This window comes from Calliphora vicina, chromosome 1 (assembly GCF_958450345.1).
Source record: "Calliphora vicina chromosome 1, idCalVici1.1, whole genome shotgun sequence".
In the NCBI taxonomy this organism is placed as follows: Eukaryota; Metazoa; Arthropoda; class Insecta; order Diptera; family Calliphoridae; genus Calliphora; species Calliphora vicina.
This window is the reverse complement of record NC_088780.1, coordinates 41,720,871-41,745,136: the sequence shown is the minus strand read 5'-3', so window position 1 is coordinate 41,745,136 and position 24,266 is coordinate 41,720,871. Positions and strand designations below refer to the sequence as shown.

At 29.1% G+C, this 24,266-nt stretch overlaps 1 protein-coding gene across 4 annotated transcripts in view; it reads left to right on the top strand.

Annotated features, from left to right (window-relative positions):
- LOC135959028 (mucin-2) overlaps positions 1-24,266 on the top strand; it is a 75,127-nt gene that overhangs the window by 33,931 nt on the left and 16,930 nt on the right. For 3 of the 4 annotated variants that reach the window (XM_065510026.1, XM_065510043.1, XM_065510034.1), the window contains one exon: positions 23,365-23,453. In XM_065510026.1, the coding sequence (XP_065366098.1) occupies positions 23,365-23,453 (89 nt within the window). Of the gene's footprint in view, positions 1-5,883; positions 6,127-23,364; positions 23,454-24,266 lie in introns of those variants that run through there. The other variant, XM_065510018.1, reaches the window with a different exon arrangement.

Sequence of the window (24,266 nt, the reverse complement as noted above, 5' to 3'; positions counted from 1 at the left end):
TATTTATGTCGAATTTCAACTTGATAGCGACATTTATAAGACATTTATGCTTATTTAAGAGATTTTCGGATGTGTACTTTATATGGGGGCTATGGTCAAATATGGGCCGATCCACGAAAAATTTTGTAATATAATTTTTTTTACCACGAAACATATTTTTGCTGAATTTTATGTGGATATTCCTATTCTGTAGGCATTTATAGACCATAGAACCATATTTCGGGAAGAAATATGTATGGGGGCTAGGAGAAATCATGGACCGATTCTTATAATTTTCACCAGAGTTACTCCTTTTATCATAAAAGTAACGAGTGCAAAATTTTATGATATTAGCTGCAATATATTTCCAAAAAAGGTCCAAAAATATGTGAAAATTATCAATTTTTTTTTAAGGTTGTCCCACATTTTAATTCATAACTTTGGTTCCACTGTACCGATTTCGCTGGTTTTCAATACCAAACTGCTTAGGACAATAATAAACATTTTTGTTGTAACTTTACTAAGTGTGTTTGCGTATTTTGGACGTGAGCGTGTTTTACACAGACGGACAGACAGACGGACATGGCTCAATCGACTTAGAATTTCATAAGGATCAATAATATATACTTTGTTGGGTCTCAGATGAATATTTCTCAATGTTACACACGGAATGACAAACTTATATATACCCTCATTCACCACTTATGGTGGTGGAGGGTATAAAAATGCACAATAACATGAGATTTATTAATTTAGTCCCAAATTTTAAAAACCGGTTAACCGAGTGATAAAAACCGGTTAAACAGGTTAACTGAAAATGATAATTTAAAAAAAACCGGTTCGCAAAAAACCGAGATTTTGAAAACAAAATTTCGAAAAAAAATTAATTGTAGAACATTTACTTTTGTTAATTCGATCAAATTGGGTATACATGTTTTCCATGGCCATAAAAATTTAAAATTGTCCGCAATTTCGAAATTCACTTGAGTTTGGTTTTTATATTGGTTCAAAGATAATATTATCTTATATTTGTATGTCCATCTTAAAACTAAAAGATGAATAATACTGTCTTCATAACAAAAAAAAAAAAAGAAAAAAAACTGATTCTTATTTTAAGCTAAAAATTCTTTTTGGGAAATGACAGTTAAGACTAAGAATATTTCCATTTTGCTACAAAAGATAAGTAAAAATCTATATAGACATTAAAAATAATATGACATATTGAAAGAGCACTTTATGGAATCAATTAATTTTTTGACATTATGGATTATTATTAAAATCACAATCACAATTAAAATCAGCAAATGCATTTAAAAATATAATTTTTTTGTGATATACTTATAAGAACTAAGTCCATGTATATAAGTCTAAGATTGTAAAAATCGAAAAAATAATATATATTTGATATTTTTATGATTTCCGATTATTCTTCGCAATATAGGATATTTTTACTAAATGTATATTATCCTAAAATCGCCTCATGGTACCACTCTGAATATTTTATGTTAACCATACAATGACTTTTAATTGATAAAAATCTTTAGAAAATATGTGGATACATTTTTGATATATTCTTTGTTTAAACGGAATTTCTTGGTTCAATATACATGTTTAAAGAAAAGAATTTTTCGAAAAATAGGGTACATAGGCATTACTATGACACAAATATTGTAAAAAAATTGTTAAGCCGTTCAAAGCTTGTAGTATATAATTGAAATTTTACCAATCTTATATACGTCGAAAAATATAGTTTCCTCCCAATATGCTAAGGTACTGTTGAAGAGACATGTTCCTCTATTTTGTAATGGTAGTTAACCCATTAATGCCTGACCCCAGAATCCGTTGTCCGATTTTGATGAAATTTTATACAGACAGTACTTAAGGCATTTATATTGCCGTGGATATTTTTAATTTTTTTATCTGCCATACCTGACCCTGCAGGGTATGGGTATTTATACCCTACACCACCATAGTGGGGAGGGTATAATGCGTTTGTGCAGATGTTTGTAACGCCCAAAAATATTAGTCTAACACCCACCTGAAAGTATACCGATCGAATTAGAATCACTTTCTGAGTCGATTAAACGATGTCCGTCCGTCCTTCCGGTCGGCTGGCTGGCTGTCCATGTAAACCTTGTGTACAGAGTACAGGTCGAAATTTTAAAGATATTTCGATGAAATTTGGTAGATATTATTTTTTCAGCTCAAGGACCAAGCCTATTGAAACTGGCTGAAATTGGTCCATTATTTCACCTAGCCCCCATACAAATGTCCTCCCGAAATTGGACTTTATCGGTCATAAATGTTTAATTTATACATGTATCTCCACAAATTCCGCTCCAAATAAGTTTTATATACACAAAATTCATGTTACCAAATTTTGTTACGATTGGTCCATAATTAGTCATAGCTCCCATATAGACCCGCTTCCGAAAATCACTTTAACGTGCATAAATCGCTTAAAAATATTGGTATACACACAAAATTCAACATAGTTAACTTTAATATAGACATAAATCACACGACCTAATTTCATGGTGATCGGTCCATAATTGGTCATAGACCCCATATAAGGCCCACTTCCGAAAATCACTCAAAAATTTAAAGTATTGAAATTTTAAAAGAAAAATGTTTTTGCTCTTTTACATAGTGTAGTGTATTATACTTACTTGTTTTCTACTCACTTCGGCATATATGGGTTCTGAAATGTATGTTATTTTAATTAGCTACTTAGAAAAAGGAAGCCATTAACGCATTTTTTTCGATGTTTTGATGATTACGTTGTAGATTTATCAATACCAAGCTACAGGCGCGGATCCAGAGGGGGTAATAGGAAATCCCCCTCCCCCCCAAAACAGAAAATTGTTTATATAAAAAAGGAAAAAAAGAGAAAAATTTAGAAAAAATTTTAAATTCCAAAAACTAACCACACACCCCTAAAATGGTTGATCTGGATCCGCGTCTGCCTAGCTTTGAAACCACATATCTAACTGTTATGTTAACCATTTACCATCAATAGATCTACATAAGTCTGGCTTGATAAAAAATATTGTTACATTTTTTGATAGAGTAAAAGAAATTCAATAATAAGTCGGTAAAAATTGACAAAGTTCTAAAATTTAGAGAAAATTCTTCATCATATTAAGGTTTTAACAGTTGTTGGCTAACAATTATAAATATATGAGGAAAATAACGACGCAAACCACACATATTTTCCATCAGATATGGTTGATACTTTTAGAAAATATTATAATGTCTGATGAAATTCAAATAACTAATGAAAAGTCTGGTAAGTCTGAGATGGAGTGTATTTATAAGATCTAAAGTTGTATCTTGACGTTGAAAATAATGGAAATATTGGTCTCCATAATAGAGGACCATCTTTTTGTTAATGACAAAAAAGTCTAGGTAACATTACATAAAAAATATATGGGGTTATTGGGAATGTCTGCATCACTTTATTATTCCTATTCAACTTTTCTATGACTATTATTAAGACCATGGTAACATGGTAACTTAATAATGGTTCTGGTAAAGTTTTCACAAATGAATAACATATTGAGGAGGAATGGAACTCTCTAACACTACCCAGGAGTTCGACAAGAACTCAATACACCCGTAAACTACACTAATTTTCATTATTGTCTAAACGCCTGGTTGACTGTATGTATCTGACCTGGTAAATTGTATGTATTGGGTCATTCGTCAAGAATGTACTAGTTGTAATGCAGAGTGCAGACGGTTTTTACTTAACCATTCCCAGGTATTGCATGGCGGAGGCAGTCGTCACTTTACTGGTGCTAAGAAATCTAGATTTTGACACTTGTATTTTTGTATTGTACTTCAAAAAGCTGTTATTTAACCCATTATGACAGGTTCGAATGCAGTGTAAATTGTCCATTTGCAATCGACAAAATTTAGCTATTGTCACCAAAGATTCAATTTACTTCCTCCTAGGACAAGTCTACTAATTCTGTAGCTATTGTAGATTAGATTGCTAGTTTCGGACTGCCACCACGAACTGTGGGGTCTAAAATCCCCCACACATACATAACTCCATTTTTTCAATATAAGATAATTGTTGTAATCACCATCAATATAAAAGAATAGGTTTGGCATCATTATATCATGGTCGAAAAAATTTTAGTTAGGTTGTGTCAACCTTTCACCATCTAAATATTTTATATAGTTATGTATTCTCATACCTTTAAATATTTGTATTATGATTTTCTAAAGAAAAAACTAAATTTTTACTTCAAAAATTAAATTCATATTTCATATGTTTTAGAACCTACATATGCCGAAGTGGGTATTTTTATAGCGAATCCACTAAATCGTACTTGTAGCTTAGGAAAGTGGGTCTAATCACTTGGTTATTTTGTTTACTGATAGAGGACATCCAAGACTATTAGACACATGGAGGGCATGGGGGACTTCCACTCCCCCCATTTTCTAGAGCCCTATATTTTCGAATTTTGTGATTTTGTAAAATTGCTCAACTTTTGCTCACTAGTTCCTCACCAAGGAATGACCTAATATTACCGAAATAATTATTTTAAGTAGTTCGGTCCTTACTGTATCTATTCCAGAAAAAAGATTTGTGATATCGCTCTTCTAGAATTTTCTAAAATTGCTCTATTTTTGGGTATTTTTCAACCCATTCGGCGTTAATTGGTTAAATTTAATTTAAAAAATATATATATATCCTTAGAATTTAATTTAAAAACTTATAACTAGGATAAAATGCATAGTTATTTAAATTTAATAATACAATTAGTAAATTATGATCAATTTTGTTGTAGCAATAATCCATTTGATGTTGCTTTACGTCGATTTTACAATATAATGAAATATATGTTTGCATTTTTAGTAAATTATTTCAAGTACCGGATATAATTTTATTCATATCCGTAACTTAATTAAAATATGTTTAGGAATCACTGACCTGTCCAACTGTGTATGCAGAAATACATTTTTTTGGAAATTATTTTTAAATTTTCATTCTGAAAAATCAACAAACATTTTAGTATAATAAATGAAAATGATTTTGAATTTCGACAACTGAGTATTTTTTTTTTTTTGTTTAAAAATTTGTGTTGTGAGAAATTGTTTTATTTTTTTTTGCTATGCTCCCCAACGATGAGTCCATTTGCAAATGATGATTTGTTGTTTTCAACGTGAATTTTTCTTCAATCGCAAAAAAAAACATTCTCCGCCAGGCTTTTTAATTTGTATACAGTGTATATTTATTGGGTTGATGCCTTATGGCACATTGTTTTATTCTATTTGGTTTTAATAATATGTATTATAACAAAAAACGTTTCATAGATTCCCACTATAATAGAGAATGTTTTTTTTTTTTTTGATAATTTTTCTTTTAGTAGTTGGTCTCACATTGATGCCTAGAGTATTGAATGTAGTAGTAGTACAAATCTGGCTGGCAATGAAATTCGCAGCCACCAACGCTTTAAACAAATAGAATAGACCAAAAAATGGAATAAGAAAAATATATTAAAGATTTTACAGACAAGTTGATTACGTCGGTCGGTTCGTTGGTTAGTTGAATATTAGTCCGTCATTCGTTTGGTCTAAAATGAGTATGAGTGTATTAAAAAGTACTTAAAGACAAAAAATATTTCAATGAACAAAGAAAATAATAAATTAATTTTTTTTTATCTGTATAAAATACTAAATGTCAATTATTGTTTGTGTTTAAACAACAGACCAAAGCGCGTAAAATTATAAAGAAAATAACAAGAAAAGCAAATGTTTATATACAAAATCGATATAAATGGAATAGTGACAAAAGTGTGAAGTGTTTAAAGGAATTGAAAAGAAATATGAAATAAAATTATAATTATATTTTCTAATATAAAGCCAATTAAAATTAAAATTAAAATTAAAAGAATAAAGTTCAGAAGAAATAAAAAAATATAACCAATTAAAAAAACACGCCATTGATATAAATTTTATTTGATGTCACTTTTAAATGCTTTATATTTTCGAAGGCATTATAATAAAGGCATTTATAAATAAAAAAATTATAAATTATTCTCAAACTTAAATGAAAAGCTCGAAAATCGTACGTCAGCAATATGGAAATACCGAACGTGGTAAAAGTGGCAAACGCTCCGAAAAATCAGCAAAGTATGTTAATTTTATCCAACGAATTAGTATATCTAAAATATATCGCGTATAAAATATTAATATGAAAATATTTTTATATTTCTAATTATGTAGCATTAATGTATGTAGGTAAAATTAAGGTAAAAGTTCTTGCACATGCTCGCATTTAATCGTTTTTTTAATAAATTTTCAAAGCAGCGATTTTGAAAACACGAATAAAATTTAATGACGTAAAAATGATTAGCAAGTTATTCGTGTTTGAATATAACGATAAAATGAACAGTATTAATAAACATAAATATGTTATACTGATCTGTATAATTCTTTAATCATAATTCTAATTTTTGATGACCAAGACTAATATAAATATACAGGCCTTAAACTTTTGGGGTTTTTGAGAATTTCATGTATAAGTATATGTTTAATGCAAATTATTCCATAGAGATAAAATATAGTTGTACAATGTAGTTACATTATTTTTTTGGGGTTCAAGCATTATTTGAAAGCTTATAGGGTCAATTATTTTTGATATTTTTTTTAAGACTTCTTCACAACTCTGTAAAAACCCACGATTCTCTTTATTTTTAAGGCAACATTTTAAAAGAAAAATGTCCAAGCTTTATTTTTGTATGCAAAAACTATTAGTTTTTGTAATAAATTGGGTCATTAAGGTGCCCTACATTACAATTTTTCGTAATTTGTCCATAAATTTAGAAAATAACGCTTTATAACTTTTAAAAACTATGTAGTTTAAAAGACCAATATTAATTCTTACTAATTTAGTCACAAACATTTTTGAATTTGCTTTTACCGTTCCTGAGTTATACCGGTTTTAAGCTTTGTAGTTTATGATACTATGATACTAGGGATATAACTTTTGACATTTTTTGCAAAATATGCAAATTGGCATAGCATAGTCGAATAGAGCATTAAACAATATGAAAAAACACGGTATTATTTGTTTGCGGTTGTTAAAAAAGTTCACGCACCAAACGCAATAAAGTTTTTCATTCAATTTTTTAAATTATTTTGAAAAACAATATATTTTATTTTAATAATATCTGCGGACATACTTCAAAATATAATTTTTAAATAAGGGAAGTATCTATCACGCTTGCAAAAAAAAATATAAAATTATTTATATAATTTTTCTGAGAAAAAAAATTTTGGTTTATTTTAGAAATTGGTGTTGGTGTTTTTGATTCCAAATGACCTAAAAAAATGATTTTCATTAATAATACAACATTGGCCATTACGTGGTCGTATGCCAAAAAATTTTCCAAAATTAGTTATATACCTACTATGATACCCAAAACACAAAAACGCTCTGTTTTGCTTTGTTTAAAAATAACACTGTCCAAAAGCATTTAGTTAATGTCTAAGAGAATTCATATTGTCAGAGTTATATTGTAGAATTTTATGGGGATGATTTTTCTCTTTAGGGGTCAATTTGACCCATTTGTTCGAGAAAATCAAAAAAAAGTCCTTTCAAAAAGAACATTTAAGGATTCAAATATTCTACGAACAATTTTGCCGGAAAATTTCAGTGGTGGTCAGCAAAGATACCAAAGTTGTTTACGCTTAATTAGCAAAATTACACGCCACCTTGGGTCGCACATTTTTTACAAAAATCACTTAATCAAAAATCTATTTATGATCCCAATGAGCTGATATTTAAAATGTGAATGATCAATCTAAAATATATATACACATATAGGTTATCAATTTTTGTTCAAGAGTTATTTAGGTTTTATTTATAGATTTTTTGGTAATTATTCGAACTTTTTATATATATAATTTGAAAGTAAATTTTTAATTAGGCTTAAGTTCATTTTTATTACAATTTATTTGTAATAAATCAAAGAATATCACCGAATACTAAAATTTTAGACAATTGGCAAATTGGAATGCCAATTGTCTAAAATTTTAGTATTCAGTGATATTCTTTGAATTATTACAAATAAATTGTAATAAAAATGAACTTAAGCCTAATTAAAATTTTACTTTCAAGTTATTTAGGTTTATTTATTTAACTTTTTTAATTTTGCTCGATCTTTTATAAGTTTTTTTTGATATGTCGAAATTGTTTTTTAAAATATCACCAGTATTTGCGATAAAATTTCGAATACTATAAAAAGAACTTACTAACAGTTATGTCATCCCTATAAAAAGATACACTAATCCTAAGTTGGTATATATAAAAATGGCCGTATTTTTACGTTTTTTCTCAAAAAAGTCCCTATTTATTTTCTTTTGTAGAAAAAAAATTTCTTCGGAACTACATAAAATTTGTATATGATCCGAAAAAAGAACCTAATGCAAAAGCGTGGAAAGTAAAACTTGGCTCACTTAAGTGGACGTAGTCGCCTCCAGACCTATACAAGCTTTTCCAATTTAAAAAAAAAATTTTGGTTTGCGCAAAAAATTCTAAAAAGTCAAAGCACCGATCCTCAAAAATGCTCCACGCTTGTGTAGCCCTATATCTTATTTAAACACGTACAAAGTTATTTTACTATCACACAGTAAATAACGTCGCCGTAGGGTGTTTTCTAAAAAACTCAGTTTTTTGTACACGTTTTCCCCGTATTAGGAATTTTGTTATTTGAAAATAAAAAGTGTCAAAAATTATAATTCCATTGCTTTAAGGAAATTTGGATCTACACTATTTCCAAATTTTGTTGTAATATCTTTAACCGTTAAAATTATGCATTAATTAAAATTTTATATTTTTGTTCATGGAACATCCAAATATTCATAAAACTATTTCGTTCACTAAAATGTTAATCTTCAAGTCCAATGGTTTTCACTAATGCCAATTACTTATACAAAAAGCTTGTATTTATTCATGAGGAGCTCCACAAACATTGCTCCCTTTTAAAAATTTTAACGTTTTTTATATATTCCATGCAAAATGTGTTTTTGAAAAAACGTAAAAAATACTTTTGACCTAAAATTGATAATCTACATATGTATATATATTAGGACTATTTATATTTTAAATATCAGCTCATTCGGATCATACATGGATAGTTAGCGATTTAAAAAAATGTTAGAACCGAGATGGCGTGAAATTTTTCTAATTAAGCGTAAAGACCTTTATTTACATCTTTGGTATCTTTGGTGACCCCCACTGAAATTTGCCGGCTAAAATTTACGTAGAATATCTTAATCCTTAAATGTCATTTTTTAAAGTATTTTTTTTCTATAAAAAGGGTCATATTGACTTAGAGGGTTAAGATCTTCCACAAAAATTATCCTCATAAAATTCCATAATATAACTCTGATAATAAGAATTCTCTCAGACATTAGCTTACAAATTTTTTTTTGCATTTAGTATACTGCTCCGTTCGACCAAAAAATTAAAATTCAGACCAGCTGGACTATAAGTTTATTCTATAAAAATGATATACTCAATATGCCCTTTCAGAGTTATGGGTCGCTATTCTGTTCCAATCAAAAAGTCTCAATTTGTTGGACAGTGTAATTTATTGGAGTTCTTACGATGTAGTTCTATGCCCTGTAATAAGTTCTGAAAATCAGTTTCAGAAGTTGTAATATTGATGTAAATTTTAGCCAAATTTGTTTTGCTTTGTTATCAGCTAACTTATAAATCAAATAAAACAAGTAAGAAAGTATAGTCGGTCAATCCCGACCATAGAAGATGAAGTTCTATTTTAAAATGTATATGACTATTTTATTCGAATACCATCATTTTTAAGAATGTTAAAAAGATTTTCGGAAGTGGGAATCATATGGGAAATATGACTAATTATGGACCGATCGTCCAAACTTTGGTGGTGCGAGTTCGGGTTACATAAAACTTATTTGTGCTGAATTTTTGAGAGCTTAACTATTTTCAGATAGGGCAATCGTATGGGCGCTAAGAGAAATAATGGACTGATTTTAACCAAATTCAATAGGTTTCTTCCAAATTTTGTCGAATTATCTTTGAAATTGCGACCTGTAGTTTAATCGACTCAGAAAATGATACTGCGCATATTGGTATAATTTAATGTGGGTGTTGGGACAACATTTTTGCACGTTACAAACATTAGTACTAACCCAAAATTTAACGACCTCTAAATCTCTTCCGAAAAATCTGATAAAAATCTCAAAACTACTTTACGCTATAAGCTTTTAAATTATGCTTGAGCACCCATGAAGTAAAAAAAAACTTTTTTGGGGCATACTATTAACATAACCGTTTCAACATTTTTAAAAGTTTTTTTTAACAATTTGTTGTAGTTTTTATATGATTGCCTAATATGTTTATGTTACCATTAACATGATTGTAGCAATCATATATATGATTAATCATTATGTCATAATATGGTGTTCTCAGATTATGATAACCATATACGAAAACAACTATAGTTTTCTGCTGAGCAATATTTAAACCCTTTGAAATAGAATTTGGTATGTAAGTGCATTGCATTAAGTCAGTAATCTAAATAAATTTAGTTTAGCGACGTTCAATATTTGCCAGATTTTTCTAACAAGGCCAGAATTCAACTAATGTATGAGCCTGTTGAATTCATCCAATTATACAAAAAAAACATCCAGAGTCGTTATGCCACCTTAAACAACACTAAATAGAATTATTAAATTTTTAGTCAATTAATAGTATTATATATAACAGTCGTGTTGTTATTTTATGTATAAATATAAGTCTTTTATAAAGATGCAGAATATGTAAAATACTTACATATTTAATGCAATCAATAAGCACTTTGAATGTTCTTACAAGTTTGAAAGGTAAAGCACACAATTCCACATCGTACTACCCCCGCATATAAAAGTTTGACATAAATATTTCTTTTACTTAAAACCATTAACACATTTTTGGATATTTTATGTAAATATTAAGTCGAAAAAAGTTGAAAAAAATGTTCAATAGAATTTTATTTTAACATCTGTGTCTTTAAATAAAAACATTTACTAGACCATGAACTTTACGTGTATTAAGTTTATTGAAAATAACAACAAAAAAAAGCTTGTATTAATTTCTTAATATCTTTTTCATTTCAACCTTGTATAAACGTCTACATTTTCTAATGACCTATTATCTTCTAATAAAAACAAGTTTCCAAAAAGTAAAACAAAAAATGCTTAATAAGAAACATAAAAATCCTTGTAGAATTAGAAAATCGCAGCACATTTAATCTCACATTCTAGCGAAAATGTCACGCACAGTTTCAATAAACAATGCTAAACTACACGTAAAATGCTTGTACGTGAAGCTGTTTAAACATTTTAAAATCATAAACAAAAAATTAAAAGAAAGAGAGGGAGAGGCAAAAAGGCACTAAAATTAGCAAAATGTTTAGCAACAAACAGCGAAACTGCTACAATATTACCTACATCCATTAACAAATATTTTCTTTTTGTTTGTGGTAGTACGAGTAAAATAATAATTTTGAATTTTCAGGGTTATTAAAATAAAAATGCCATTTTATATTTATACCAACAAAAATAAACAATAAAAGTTTAAGTAATAAAAGTGTAAAAAAACTAAAGCTCACGAGATATATTATTTTTACACATTTTAAAGTGAATAATGGTATTTTTCATTCATATTAGTCTAATTTTTGGTGGTTTATTTCTGTTTATTTATTATGCTATTTCGCACCTTTTATTCATATCGATTTTTGTTTAATTTGTATCAATCTAATGTATTGTTTATTTATCTAAAAACTCATTTTATAGATTATTTTAGATTGTCTATTGTTTATGAAATCTACAAAGAAATTTTATTATATTTTATTTATAAAAATAATGAATTTATTAACATTTGGTTTTTTGTACAAACTAATTGAAACATCTTTTATTATGATGATTTAATTAGTGTTGGACAGGTCGTATGAGTTATATGTCACTGACATTTTATTACGTATACGAGAAGTCTAATAGCTATGATTTCACGAAATAGATATCTATCAATGAATAGTTACTTACAAAGAAAAAATAATTATTAATTTTTACACGTAGATATTTTACCTATTAGGTACATTTATCTGCTAGGTATTTTATACCATCGATATCTATTACTTGAAATTACGGGCATTAGTAGGTATTTTTGATTAGTTCTAAATTTAAAAAATTGTACTCTCTGAATAAACTGTAAAAATAAAATTTAACCCTCTAACCCAAATTTTTAAAAGCTAAAAAAATTTTGTCGACTTATTATACCCTTCACCTTCGTGAGAAGGGTATATATAAGTTTGTCATTCCGTTTGCAATTTCTACATTTCAAACCAAGACATCCTCGATTTTTGACCTATATCTGGATTACTAAGACAATATGGATATCTAATGATAGATATTTCAAAGACATTTGCAACGACGTATATAAGACCATAGTAAGTTGGACCTACAATGGGTCAAAATCGGGAAAAAAAAATTTTAACCCTAATTTTTTTTTCAAAAAAAAAAAAAATTCAAAAAAATGGAAAAAACAACTGGAAAAAAATTAAATTTTGTTTACCTAAAAATATTTAAAATTTTTAAGTATAATTTGGTGAAGGGTATATAAGATTCGGAACAGCCGAATATCGCACTCTTACTTCTTTTTTTTTAGGTTCATTATGACTAGGGTTTGGGGTTTCCCGGATAATTTAATTTCCCGGGAAACGGGAATGAAAAATTTCATTTCCCGGGATTCCCGGGAATTCCAGGAATATTTTTTAACTAGAAAAATAATTAAAAAAGAAAATTATTTTATACAATTGTGTCATTTTTTAAAAAAAAAAAAGAAAAACATTACATTACAATTCAATTCAATTGTACCCACATAAAACAAAAAAAAGTTTGTTAAAATATTTGGAAATAACTTGTTATTATAAAATTAAATATTAGCGGTATTCATGATATAGTAGAGTAAAAAAGCAATTAAGTGTCAGAATATTTTATAAATTGTGAACGTATCTTTATAATTCGATGTCGATTAATATGTTAATGGGATTTTTAATGCACTTTTTAGATTCTTTCTTTTGATTTTTCTGTTATATTTTTTTATATAAAATATACATATTTTAAAATAAAACAAGTAAGAAAGTATGGACGGTCAATATTTTTGGGCGTTACAAACATCTGCACAAACGCATAATACCCTCCCCACTATGGTGGTGTAGGGTATAATTATTTATTTATTTATTAATTCTGTGTCGTTAAGTCTAGTTTTTTTTTAAATAATAAGTTAATTGACAATGTAACAATAGAATTTCGTAAGTGAAACTGTGATATCTAAAGTTTTCAATGAATTATAATAAAATATTTATATGTTTTTGTCGATAGAATTCAACAATAAAAGGAAAAACCCCTGAAGAAGTTTGAAACAAACAAACGAAACGTTGCACACTGTGGTAAATCACAAATCTAGCTGGACAAAATTAAAAAATAAATATCTGGCAACATTTCTTCTGATCATTTAATGAGCTTCTCAATACAATAGGGAACTGTAATTCATGTTTTGTTTTTTAGGTTTTTAGCTCTGATTAGGAAAAACTAAGCTTTAAAGTCAGTTGTTGTCAACAGGACATTAAGATTTCAAAGAGAAGTGTATTTTTTGTGTGACTTTGGTTTATGATTAAAAAGCCTACGGTGATTTTATTGTCATAATTTTTTTATATTATTAAGCTCTATTTCAAGGAAATATGCAACAATTTTCATTTAATTATTTCTATTGTAACTATTAAAAAAAACTATTTTTTGTGAGAAGATCAGAAATTGGAAAAAATAAAATATTTCCTTTTTTCAAGTAGAGTTAAAGCTGTTTATTCCGCATAGTTCCGCTGTAAAACTATATTTGGGTTAATCTATCAAGTGTTCAATTTAAGGCAAATCAAAAACATCTTGCGCATTTTTGCGACCGCCATAAATTTTTTTTCACTTTTCCAGTATGACCTACACAAAGAAAAAATAAAATGTTTCCTTTTTTCAAGTAGAGTTAAAGCTGTTTATTCCGGATAGTTCCGGTGTAAAACTATATTTGAGTTAATCTTTTAAGTGTTTACTTCAAGGTAAATCAAAAACATCTTGCGCATTCTTGCGACCGCCATAAATTTTTTCACTTTTCCAGTATGACTTGTACTTTTTCACGAAAGAAAATTTTTGAAGAATGGGTAAAAATTCCCAAAATACATTGCAAAAAAAAAGTTGGTTTTTCATAATCGTTTATATATTTGAACTAATTTTTTATATGATTCATAAGTGAGAAGTGAACCCAACGTGATTTATTAATTTTGTCCAGTTATTAGCAAAAATATGAAATTCAAAATTACCTCATATAGTTTAAAAAGAGTAAAGCAGTAAAAATGTAGTTCTAATGTATTTTGTTTTCTGCTAAACTGCTCTTTTGCTACTTTGCTATAGAAAGTACTCTACATTGTGAATACTTCTATTGTATCATAAAAATAATGTTATATGTCCGTCATAGAACTATTTTTTTAAAAAATTGATTTATCAAAATTACTAATGCATTCAATAAGTCATTCGACGAGAAAACTCTTTCGCTTTAAACATATGTTGGCTTTATCGTTATTAAAACATTATAAGGACAATCAAACTGTATTCTCCGATTGCTACTTGCTTCAAATAAATCTAATTCCCGCTTAAAATTTTCAGCATTTGATTTTAAATGTTTCGGGCTTTCCTTTTCCATATTGATTGAATATTCTAATTTGTTTTTTAAAATTTTGCTCCATTTGTATTTCGGGAAATCCCGGGAAAAGATACAAAAAGTAAGAAAATATGTTTTACTTTCTACGATGATACTCATAAAAACTATTTTTGGCATTTGAGCAGCTTAAATGAAGATCGCATTTTGAGCAAACACACTGTGTTCGCGACTTTTTGCAGAGTTTGCATCATCTTTTTTACCTAACAAGATTAGAAAGTGGTCGATATTGTCATAACTGACGTCATTAACTGGATGTTTTGCTTTTTCGCCAACTTTTGAACTTCCTGGCTGTGGATCATCTTGTGGAGTTCCAACTGATCATTATTCAAGGCGGATAATTTAATCCGTATGCGATCTTTATCTGCTATTCCTATCGTTTTTTTATATAAGAAAAATATAACACATAATATAACAAAAAATTACAAAACTATGAAATATAACCCGCCGATAAATTTAGCTGCAACCCGCAACAGTCCCCTGAGCCTCCCCTTAGTTTTTTTCTATACAAATACACTTTTTGTTAATTGTTTAACATTTACAAATTTATAACTGAAAGAAGAATATCTTACCTTTAAAAAAAATATTTCGAATATATCGGGCTACTACTACTACTACTACTACTACTGCTACTAGAAAAACTTTGATTAAAAAAAAAAAAAAATCACACATAAAATATCTCGTTTTAAAATTATGACATGACTTAAAAAACAGCTGACAGAACAGAAACTAAAAGTCAGAATACATTTCGACCTTCGAGGGAAATGTTGACAATTCTGTGAATAAAGTCAACGCTAAACTTTAAAAAAAATTATAATTACTTTTTGAGATAATTGGTGTTTTGTAATGTATTTCTTGAGGTACTCTTGCGGGTTAGAGGGTTAATTGAAATGGGTTTAATTTTCACTTATATTTCCTTGTCATTTGTAGCTCTTGGGAAGAAAACTCGTTTTCAGTAGCATATGACGAATTAAATTAGTAGCTGTTCCTAAATACTTGAAGAATATTTTATTTGCCCATTTTGATGTTTCAGTAATTGATGAGACAATATTCTAATATAAAAAATTCACATGTAGCAATTTTTGTGTTTGAACTTCTCATCGAACGGCTCAACAGATTTTTATGAAAGATTGAATGTATCTTTGGGAGCTATGAGAATATGTCGTGGAGTATATTTCGTATACTCTAACCAGATTTTTTTCGAATTTTTTTATTTTTCATTAAAAAAATACATATAAATCTTTGGGGGATTTCATGTCAAGTGAACCAATTTTTAAAATCGATGTCTTCTGATCGGGATGAAATTTGAACCAGAGTTAGAACTATTGGATAGTAAGTCAGACACAACAAGATCGGTCAAGAACTCTCTGAATTAGAGGGTGTCAAAATATGACATTTTGGCCAAGCATGTATTTTTTCTCATCCACGTAACTTATTAACTATTGTTTTTAGCAAAATGTGTCCCAAATATTTTAGATACATAGCTATTTCTTCAATCTTTTGAAAACAAAAAATAAAAAAAATTTTAAATTTTTTCCGAAATCAAAAATTTTTTGACTTTTTTTCAAAACGAAACTTTTTTTCTATAAGGAAAGCTTATATAGTTTCCTATTTTGTCACTTAGTGGGATGCGATTTCGATAGCTATCAATTGTGTAACTCAAAACATAAAATTTTTGACTTTTTTTGCAAAATCAAAAACTTTGTTGATTTTTTTTTTTCCAAAATGGAAAATTTTTTTATTTTTTTTTGGTCAAAAGAAAGCTTATGTCATTTATGCTCGCTTAGTGGGATGCACGAGCTGAACGAAATCTACATCAACAATTGATAGAACTCCGGTTCGTTATTAACTCACGCAAATGACCGACAACACCAACAAGTACATCGAGCATTTACATTTGCTTCGTTCCCTGGTGCTATGGCCAAAGAATGCAACAATCGGCTCGGATTCATATTCAAAACTGGTCCTAAAGTCCATTCGACAATCAATTCATGCTTCCAAATGACTTCGATTGAAACAACAGAAAAGGTCAGCAATTCAAATCAACATTCAAAAACAAAGGCCAATTGTACCACAAACTATGCTCATTGCTCCAGACGCATCGTCGGCGAACTGGACGACCCTATTGATTGAACACAAGGAATTATTGTAATTTTAAAATCACACTTGCACGAATTGCAAAGCGACAATCACGCTATTATAACCATCGGAATAATTTGGAGAACACGTGCGTAGATTCAATGCGCCTGTTGTTGATAACGTTGCTGGAATCATGGTTCTGCAGTTCATCGCCGTCACACACCGTTCATATGACGCTCTTCAATATACGCTAATTTTATGGAAGGGACAAGACGGATATTGCATAAACATTAAACAACAAGATCCCGCCACAGGTTGTTCATTAATTATGAACATCATTATTCATCTTGAATTATTATTTATGGATATGTTGTTACAGGTGTCGAAACAAACAAAAAAGTGAGCTCGATGGATTTTTATGTATATCGTATGATGATTCGACGAGGTCTGTACAATGTCATTCTGTGATGTCGTGAGCTGTTCAAGCAATTCATTATCGACATCTACGCGAAGATTGAGAACGAGTGACTGCGATTTCTTCGACACAATCAACATAAGTTTCGCCGACACCGCCGAAATTGGTAATTCTATCATTCAACCATCATCGTACGTAAGCAGTCCAAGACACATGTAAGAATACATACAGGATGCTATGACTTTCGTGCGCGAGTAAGGATGACCGTGTTTATTTATCACCTGCCAAATTGGCAGGTGATCACATCCTTACTTTTGCAAGGTACAAAGGCAATACATCGATAAGTCTTTAATGAGCATTATTACAAAAATACACGTATTCGTTTACAGCCGCTGCTGAATGTATTCGGTTGAATGACAAAAGCGAGGATCACCTCATACACGCATTTTTATTTGCTTAGTTGACAAAAAACCACCAGAGGAAATCGATTGTGTAATTTTCGTGGAAATTTCAGATCCGATCAAGAACTGTTCGATATATAGTTACCACAGACATGCGTCATTGCCCATACGGCGATCTCAAACGCTTATCATCTTGCCTGGCAGATGGAAAAGCGTACAAAGCGTTTTCCAAAAGATTTCACCAACGAAACGACAAATGACGACGGATATCCAATATATCGTCGACGAAATACTGATAATGGCGGACAAACATGTACGCTAAATATCAACAACACAGACTTTGACAATCGTTGGGTGGTACCATAATCTCCTCTACTGAGCAAGACATTCAATGCTCATATTAATGTTGAGTTCTACAGTTCGGTGCATCAAATACATTTGCAAGTATGTGAACAAAGGCAGAGATATGGCTGTATTATAAATTCCACTGCATGTATTTTACCTTGACAAAGTTATTGAGTCTAAATTTACACATTTTCTGTAATTCTACATGAAAAATTACTTACTTTTAACAATATTTAAAAAGAATTATAATATTGTTTCCGATTCTAATAAGAACTAAATGAGGATTAATTAACAAGTTTATTAAATTTATTTCTGAGAATAACATTTCGTAACCCACTTTCTAACATTTAATTTAAGATATCTTCTTTGAATTAAAGATCCAATTTGTTTACGATTTTGTTCGGATTTCTATTTTATGCTAACCGTTAATAATAACATCATTATATATAATTGCTCTCAAATACTTATATTTTTTATAACAAGCATGATTATTTAGCACTTGTACTATAATTTTATACATTTCTTTTCTGACACAATTTGTGTATTATTTGTAAATAAAATTTAACTTTGTATTGCATTTCACTAATTGATTTATTTTGAACAATTTATCATCAACAGATTTCATAATGTGTTAATTTATCTATTCATGGTAGTTATGTTTGAAACGTTTATTATCAATACTTCGAACAGTTAAATTAAACAAAACATAATTTTATAAAAATAGATAAAATATTTTAGAAAATTTGTATGTTTGTAAGAGTATGTACTAATACTACAAATATTATCCCAGCAAATTTATATAATTCCTTTTGTAAAACACAAACTTATTTTTATACACGACACGACAATAGTGGGGAGGATATATTGAGTGCTTGCAGATGTTTGTAACGTGCAAAAATATTCTGAATCGATTAAACAATGCCCGTTTGGCTGGGTGGCCATGTAAACCTTGTTCGCAAACTACAGGTCGCAATTTTAAAGATATTGTGATACAATTCGGCACATATATTTTTTCGGCCAATTGACGAATCCTATTGAAACTAGTTGAAATTGGTCCCTTATTTTACCTATTCCCGGTACAAATGTCTTCCCGAAATGGGACTTTATCGGTCTGAAAATCAAATTTATATAGGTACCCACACAAATTTCACTCCAAATAAGTTCTATACATACCAAATTCATGTCACCTTATTTTATGATGATCGGGCCATAATTTAACGAGCAAAAATCTTTTAAAAATGTTGGTATACACAACAAAAATAACATTCATATAGACATAAATCACTCAATCTAATTTCATGGCGATCGGTGCATAATTAGTCATAGCTTCCATATAAGGCCCTCTTCGAAAATCATTCCGGGAAATAAATTATTATAATTTTAAAAGAAATATATTTTTGATCATTTACTTAGTATACTTTCTTACTTGTTATTCATAAACTTGTATGAAAAATTAATATTATCATGTTTTTATTCTATTTGAGTGATATTTTAGAAATAATTTAGAAAAAGTGATATAAAGTTAAAATTAATGACACATATAAAATTAAAATACGGTAAATTATTGGAAATGTGTCCGTATTAAAAAATGGAAAAAGTGAATTTCGCGTTCTCATTAATGTGCTGTTTTTCTATACCGCACGAGTGCTTTGAGTGCATATTTTATATGTATTTTGTTTTTGTTACAATAACAAAACACATGTTAAATTTCCACTCAAAGTACTCGTTCGCTATAGAAAAACAGCACATAAGTATTATTTTTGCCCAAAAACCAATCAAACAAAGGCTAAGCTTAATAAATTCTATGTGAACTCTGCACCATAAATTTCACTGGTAAAAAAGCGGTGAACTGAATTTCGTGGCCGTAAAAGAATGGCAGATGCCGAACGTTCTGGATGCCGAGTTAAGGTCTCTACTCAAAACAATTGAAAATAATCACGATATGGAATTGGCCGATCGGATATTGAAAGTGTGGGAGATTTTGGAAGTAATAAGGATCTCACATGGCTTAGTAGTTTATATTTTGAATGATCACTTGGGTATGAGAAAGCTTTACCAAGAGTGTATGGGGTTGTTCAACCGCAATATGGACTTTTAGATCCACCACAACACACCAGAGACCAAACAACAGTCAAAACAGTGGGTACGTCAGCCAATAAAGTCATGGAAACTGTTTTACCCATAGAGAATTATACATAGAGACGAGACACTCCGTATTGTCAAACAAAATTACAACAAATCAAAAGTCTGATACAAAAACAAATACATTGACTACCATAAATTTTGTTGTTGCATGATTTAGGTCTTTTGATGACCTATACAAAACTTATTTTTTGGAAGGAATAAACAAATTGAAGAAGCGTTGAACAATGTCTATAGAGCTCAAAGGAGATGTTGAAAAATAAAATGATTTTTAATCCAAATACCTGTTTTTCATTCAAAAAGACACCGCCTTCCGTACTTTGTTCAAGGACGATTTTCTATGATATATCCTGTTTTGATGCGAAACGGATTTCTAGAAAATAACTTTAAAATCTACGATTCATTACATTTAATATGAAAAACTATATATCCTGATATACAGCTCCAAATTTATTATCAGTTTTACTTTTAGTATATTGCACGCATCTACTTAAAAATATGAACTTTGAACTTATATAAAATTTGTAGGACCATGGAAAACGTGTATTCCAAATATGTTCACAAATCAAATTTTTTAATAGAAATTTTTCGTTTCGTCATAAATATTTCTTAACCCCATTAACACGATGTCTGGTTATGCCTTAACTAATTGTTATACTGTCGGTTAAAGTTATTTTTGTATGAAAACTGTCAGTATAACTATTAGTTAAAACATAAGCATACTTCGTGTTACTGGGGGTTAGTATTGAAAAACTATTTTCGACATTTATTTTGGTGTTGTAATTGATTAAACTTTAGCTAACAATGGGTCAATGAAGTCCAACTAAAAACAAGTATCCAAACCAAATTCAGCAGAAATAAGTTTTATATAATCCGACCAAATTTTTGTGTCAGTCCATAGTTAGTCATATGGCTCACTTCCGAAAATCGTCTTACTTGTTATACCCTACACCACCATAGTGGGGAGGGTATTATGCGTTTGTGCAGATGTTTGTAACGCCCAAAAATATTAGTCTAACACCCACCTTAAAGTATACCGATCGACTTAGAATCACTTTCTGAGTCGATTAAACGATGTCCGTCCGTCCGTCTGGTTGGCTAGCTGGCTGTCCATGTAAACCTTGTGCGCAGAGTACAGGTCGCAATTTTGAAGATATTTCGATAAAATTTGGTAAATATTACTTTTTCGGCCCAAGGACGAAGCCTATTGAAACTGGCTGAAATCGGTCCATTATTTCACCTAGCCCCCATACAAATGTCCCCTCGAAATTGGACTTTATCGGTCATAAAAGTTTAATTTATCTATGTATCTACACAAATTTCGCTCCAAATAAGTTTTATATATACAAAATTCATGTCACCAAATTTTGTTACGATCGGTCCATAATTAGTCATAGCTCCCACATAGACCCGCTTCCGAAAATCACTTTAACGTGCATAAATCGCTTAAAAATGTTTATAAACACACAAAATTCAACATAGTTAACTTTAATATAGACATAAATAACACGACCTAATTTTATGGTGATCGGTCCATAATTGGTCATAGCTCCCATATAAGGCCCACTTCCGAAAATCACTCAAAAATATAAATTATTGATATTTTAAAAGAAAAATATTTTTACTCATTTACTTGGTGTAGGGTATTATATGGTCGTGCTTGACCGACCATACTTTCTTACTTGTTTTGATATGTCGTAGTGGAAATTTTTTTCCTCATGCCAAAAGTTATCGAAAAATCGATGGCACAATGATTGCTAACTCGACCCACCCTAATGAACTTTTGAAAAGTTTCGCAAACGAACTGTATCGTATCTTGAAATGTAGCAACGCTATTACTTAATTCAACTTTTACTTTTTATACCCACCACCAAAAATATTTGCAGTTGATCATAAATGTTTGGTATTCAAAATATGTAAAATCGGCTTTAGAGAGTTGCGGACATACTATGCATGCATTAAAGAAAGTAAGCCCGAATGAAAGATGTTTTTCACTGACTTCCTTCTTCATAACTTCAACCAAATTATAAATTTCAAGGGGTTTAGCACTTGAAGACCTTAATGTTGTCTATTATCACCTCCTTGAATTTAGATATCTATGAGCTACACTTGTGATGTTATTTCCTCTTGTGTCTAATTGGTCTACAAAGTTTTGTTGGATAAGGTAATACGATTTACTATATTATACTTTTACAGTCTTTATTGTTGATTCGGATGTGGATTTGTAATAGAGAATACCGATTCTTTAGTTTGATGTTGCATAAAAATGTGTTCTATATTGTTTACTAATATTAACTGCTTCGACTTTTAGTTATCGGATGATAGAGAGAGGCATTATCACTTAAATTATTCCCTACCTAAGGATAACATATCTCCGTGGTCATATAAACAAACTACTTCACTTTTATCCCCCGTTTTCCCCCTTTGTTTTTTTGGCATTCTCCAGAGCTCTTCTTAATCTTAATTTTTTTTCCGTAATATGAATTAATTTGAATATCACTTCCTCTCAACGCATAATGTTTGATAATTTTTAAATCATATTAAGTAAATCCAAAACTTGTGCTGGGATATGATGGACTATATTTTGTTAAAATGTTATACCTTTGTCGTATTTGTTTATATTTATTAAAATATGTATATTTAGAAACTATCGCGACGCTGTTATTTACTTTGCATAGTTATAGTTAGCTATTTATTCGTTTATTAGTAAACATTGAATTTTCTTATTAGTATAAATCAAACGTGCTTTTTGCTATGAATTCGACTATTTTTTTTTTTGGAAAAATAAAAAAAATCTAAAATAATTTATTAGTTGATAAAAAAAGATACAAAAACAAATATATGGTTATATTTATAGTGGAAATTTAAAGAAAAAAAAATAAATGTATGTTTTTATATTGATCACTAGATAAGCAAATTAGTTTATTTACAACATTCGGACTAAAAAGAAAGATTATTTTTTTAGTTTGTTTTATTTGTGTGGTTGTTTTAAAATATTTATTAGATTTAAAAATTTGCGATTAAAGGAAAATTTATACAAGATCAACAAAAAATATAAGGAAAAGAAAAATAATGTTGTTAGAAATCAATAGACAGTGGCGTCCATATAAATCGAGAAGGCAAATTAAAATTTATATTCTAAATATACAAATCAGTTTTATCTAAATATTTACAATGAAATATATTTTTCTTTTAACTTTTAGATTGGATAGAAAGTCATCGCGTGGCATGATCTATGAAAATGAAGAATTAAGACTACGTACCATCAATATAAATGCTGAGGTAGAAAGAGGTAAGTTTATCATATTATTATACAAAAAAAAACACATGCATAATTTTAATATTTACCTCATTCAATTTTATAAAATGACACAGTTAAAAAGGAAATAAACAATTAAGTAGCAGTACATGCTTTTGACAATATTTGGCTTGTAGCCAAAACTTAGCTATTAGTTAATATTAAAATTTGTTTAATAGCATTTTCATTCAAATTTGATGTATAAAACAAATACTTTACAGACCTGCCAAATAAACAATAATTTTATGAATTTGTTGAAAGCAACGTGGTTTTGTTGCGTTGAAAAATGTAATCACACACAATTTTACTTAATTTAAAAGGATTTATACAACAATTGTTTTACCTCAAGTGTTTCTATAAACATGCATTTTAATTTAATACGAAAAAGTTCATAAACAATTTAAAATCATTGATTTTAGTCAATGGTCAAAATAATATAAACAGTGATAGGAATTGAAATTTCAATGGAAGAACAGCAAAACATTTAGCACCCATCCATTTGGAAATGAATGCCTGCATTAATCAAATTTCATTCATTCATTCATTCATTTGATTATTTTATTTTTTGTTTGTTTATATAGAGTTGTGGCCTAACTAGTAGCGGTGCCTATTTAGAAATTAAATATAGAGTAAATGCTATAGTATATAAAGAAAAATAATTGTTTTCAATAAAAAAAAAATTAAAAAAAACTAACATTTCTCATTAAAATCCCAAGATTAAAAGATAGTGATTATGTTTCACAAAAGTCTGATAAAATTAACGGATTTATATAAGCTTTTTAGAACAGCTTTTGTAATACACAATTT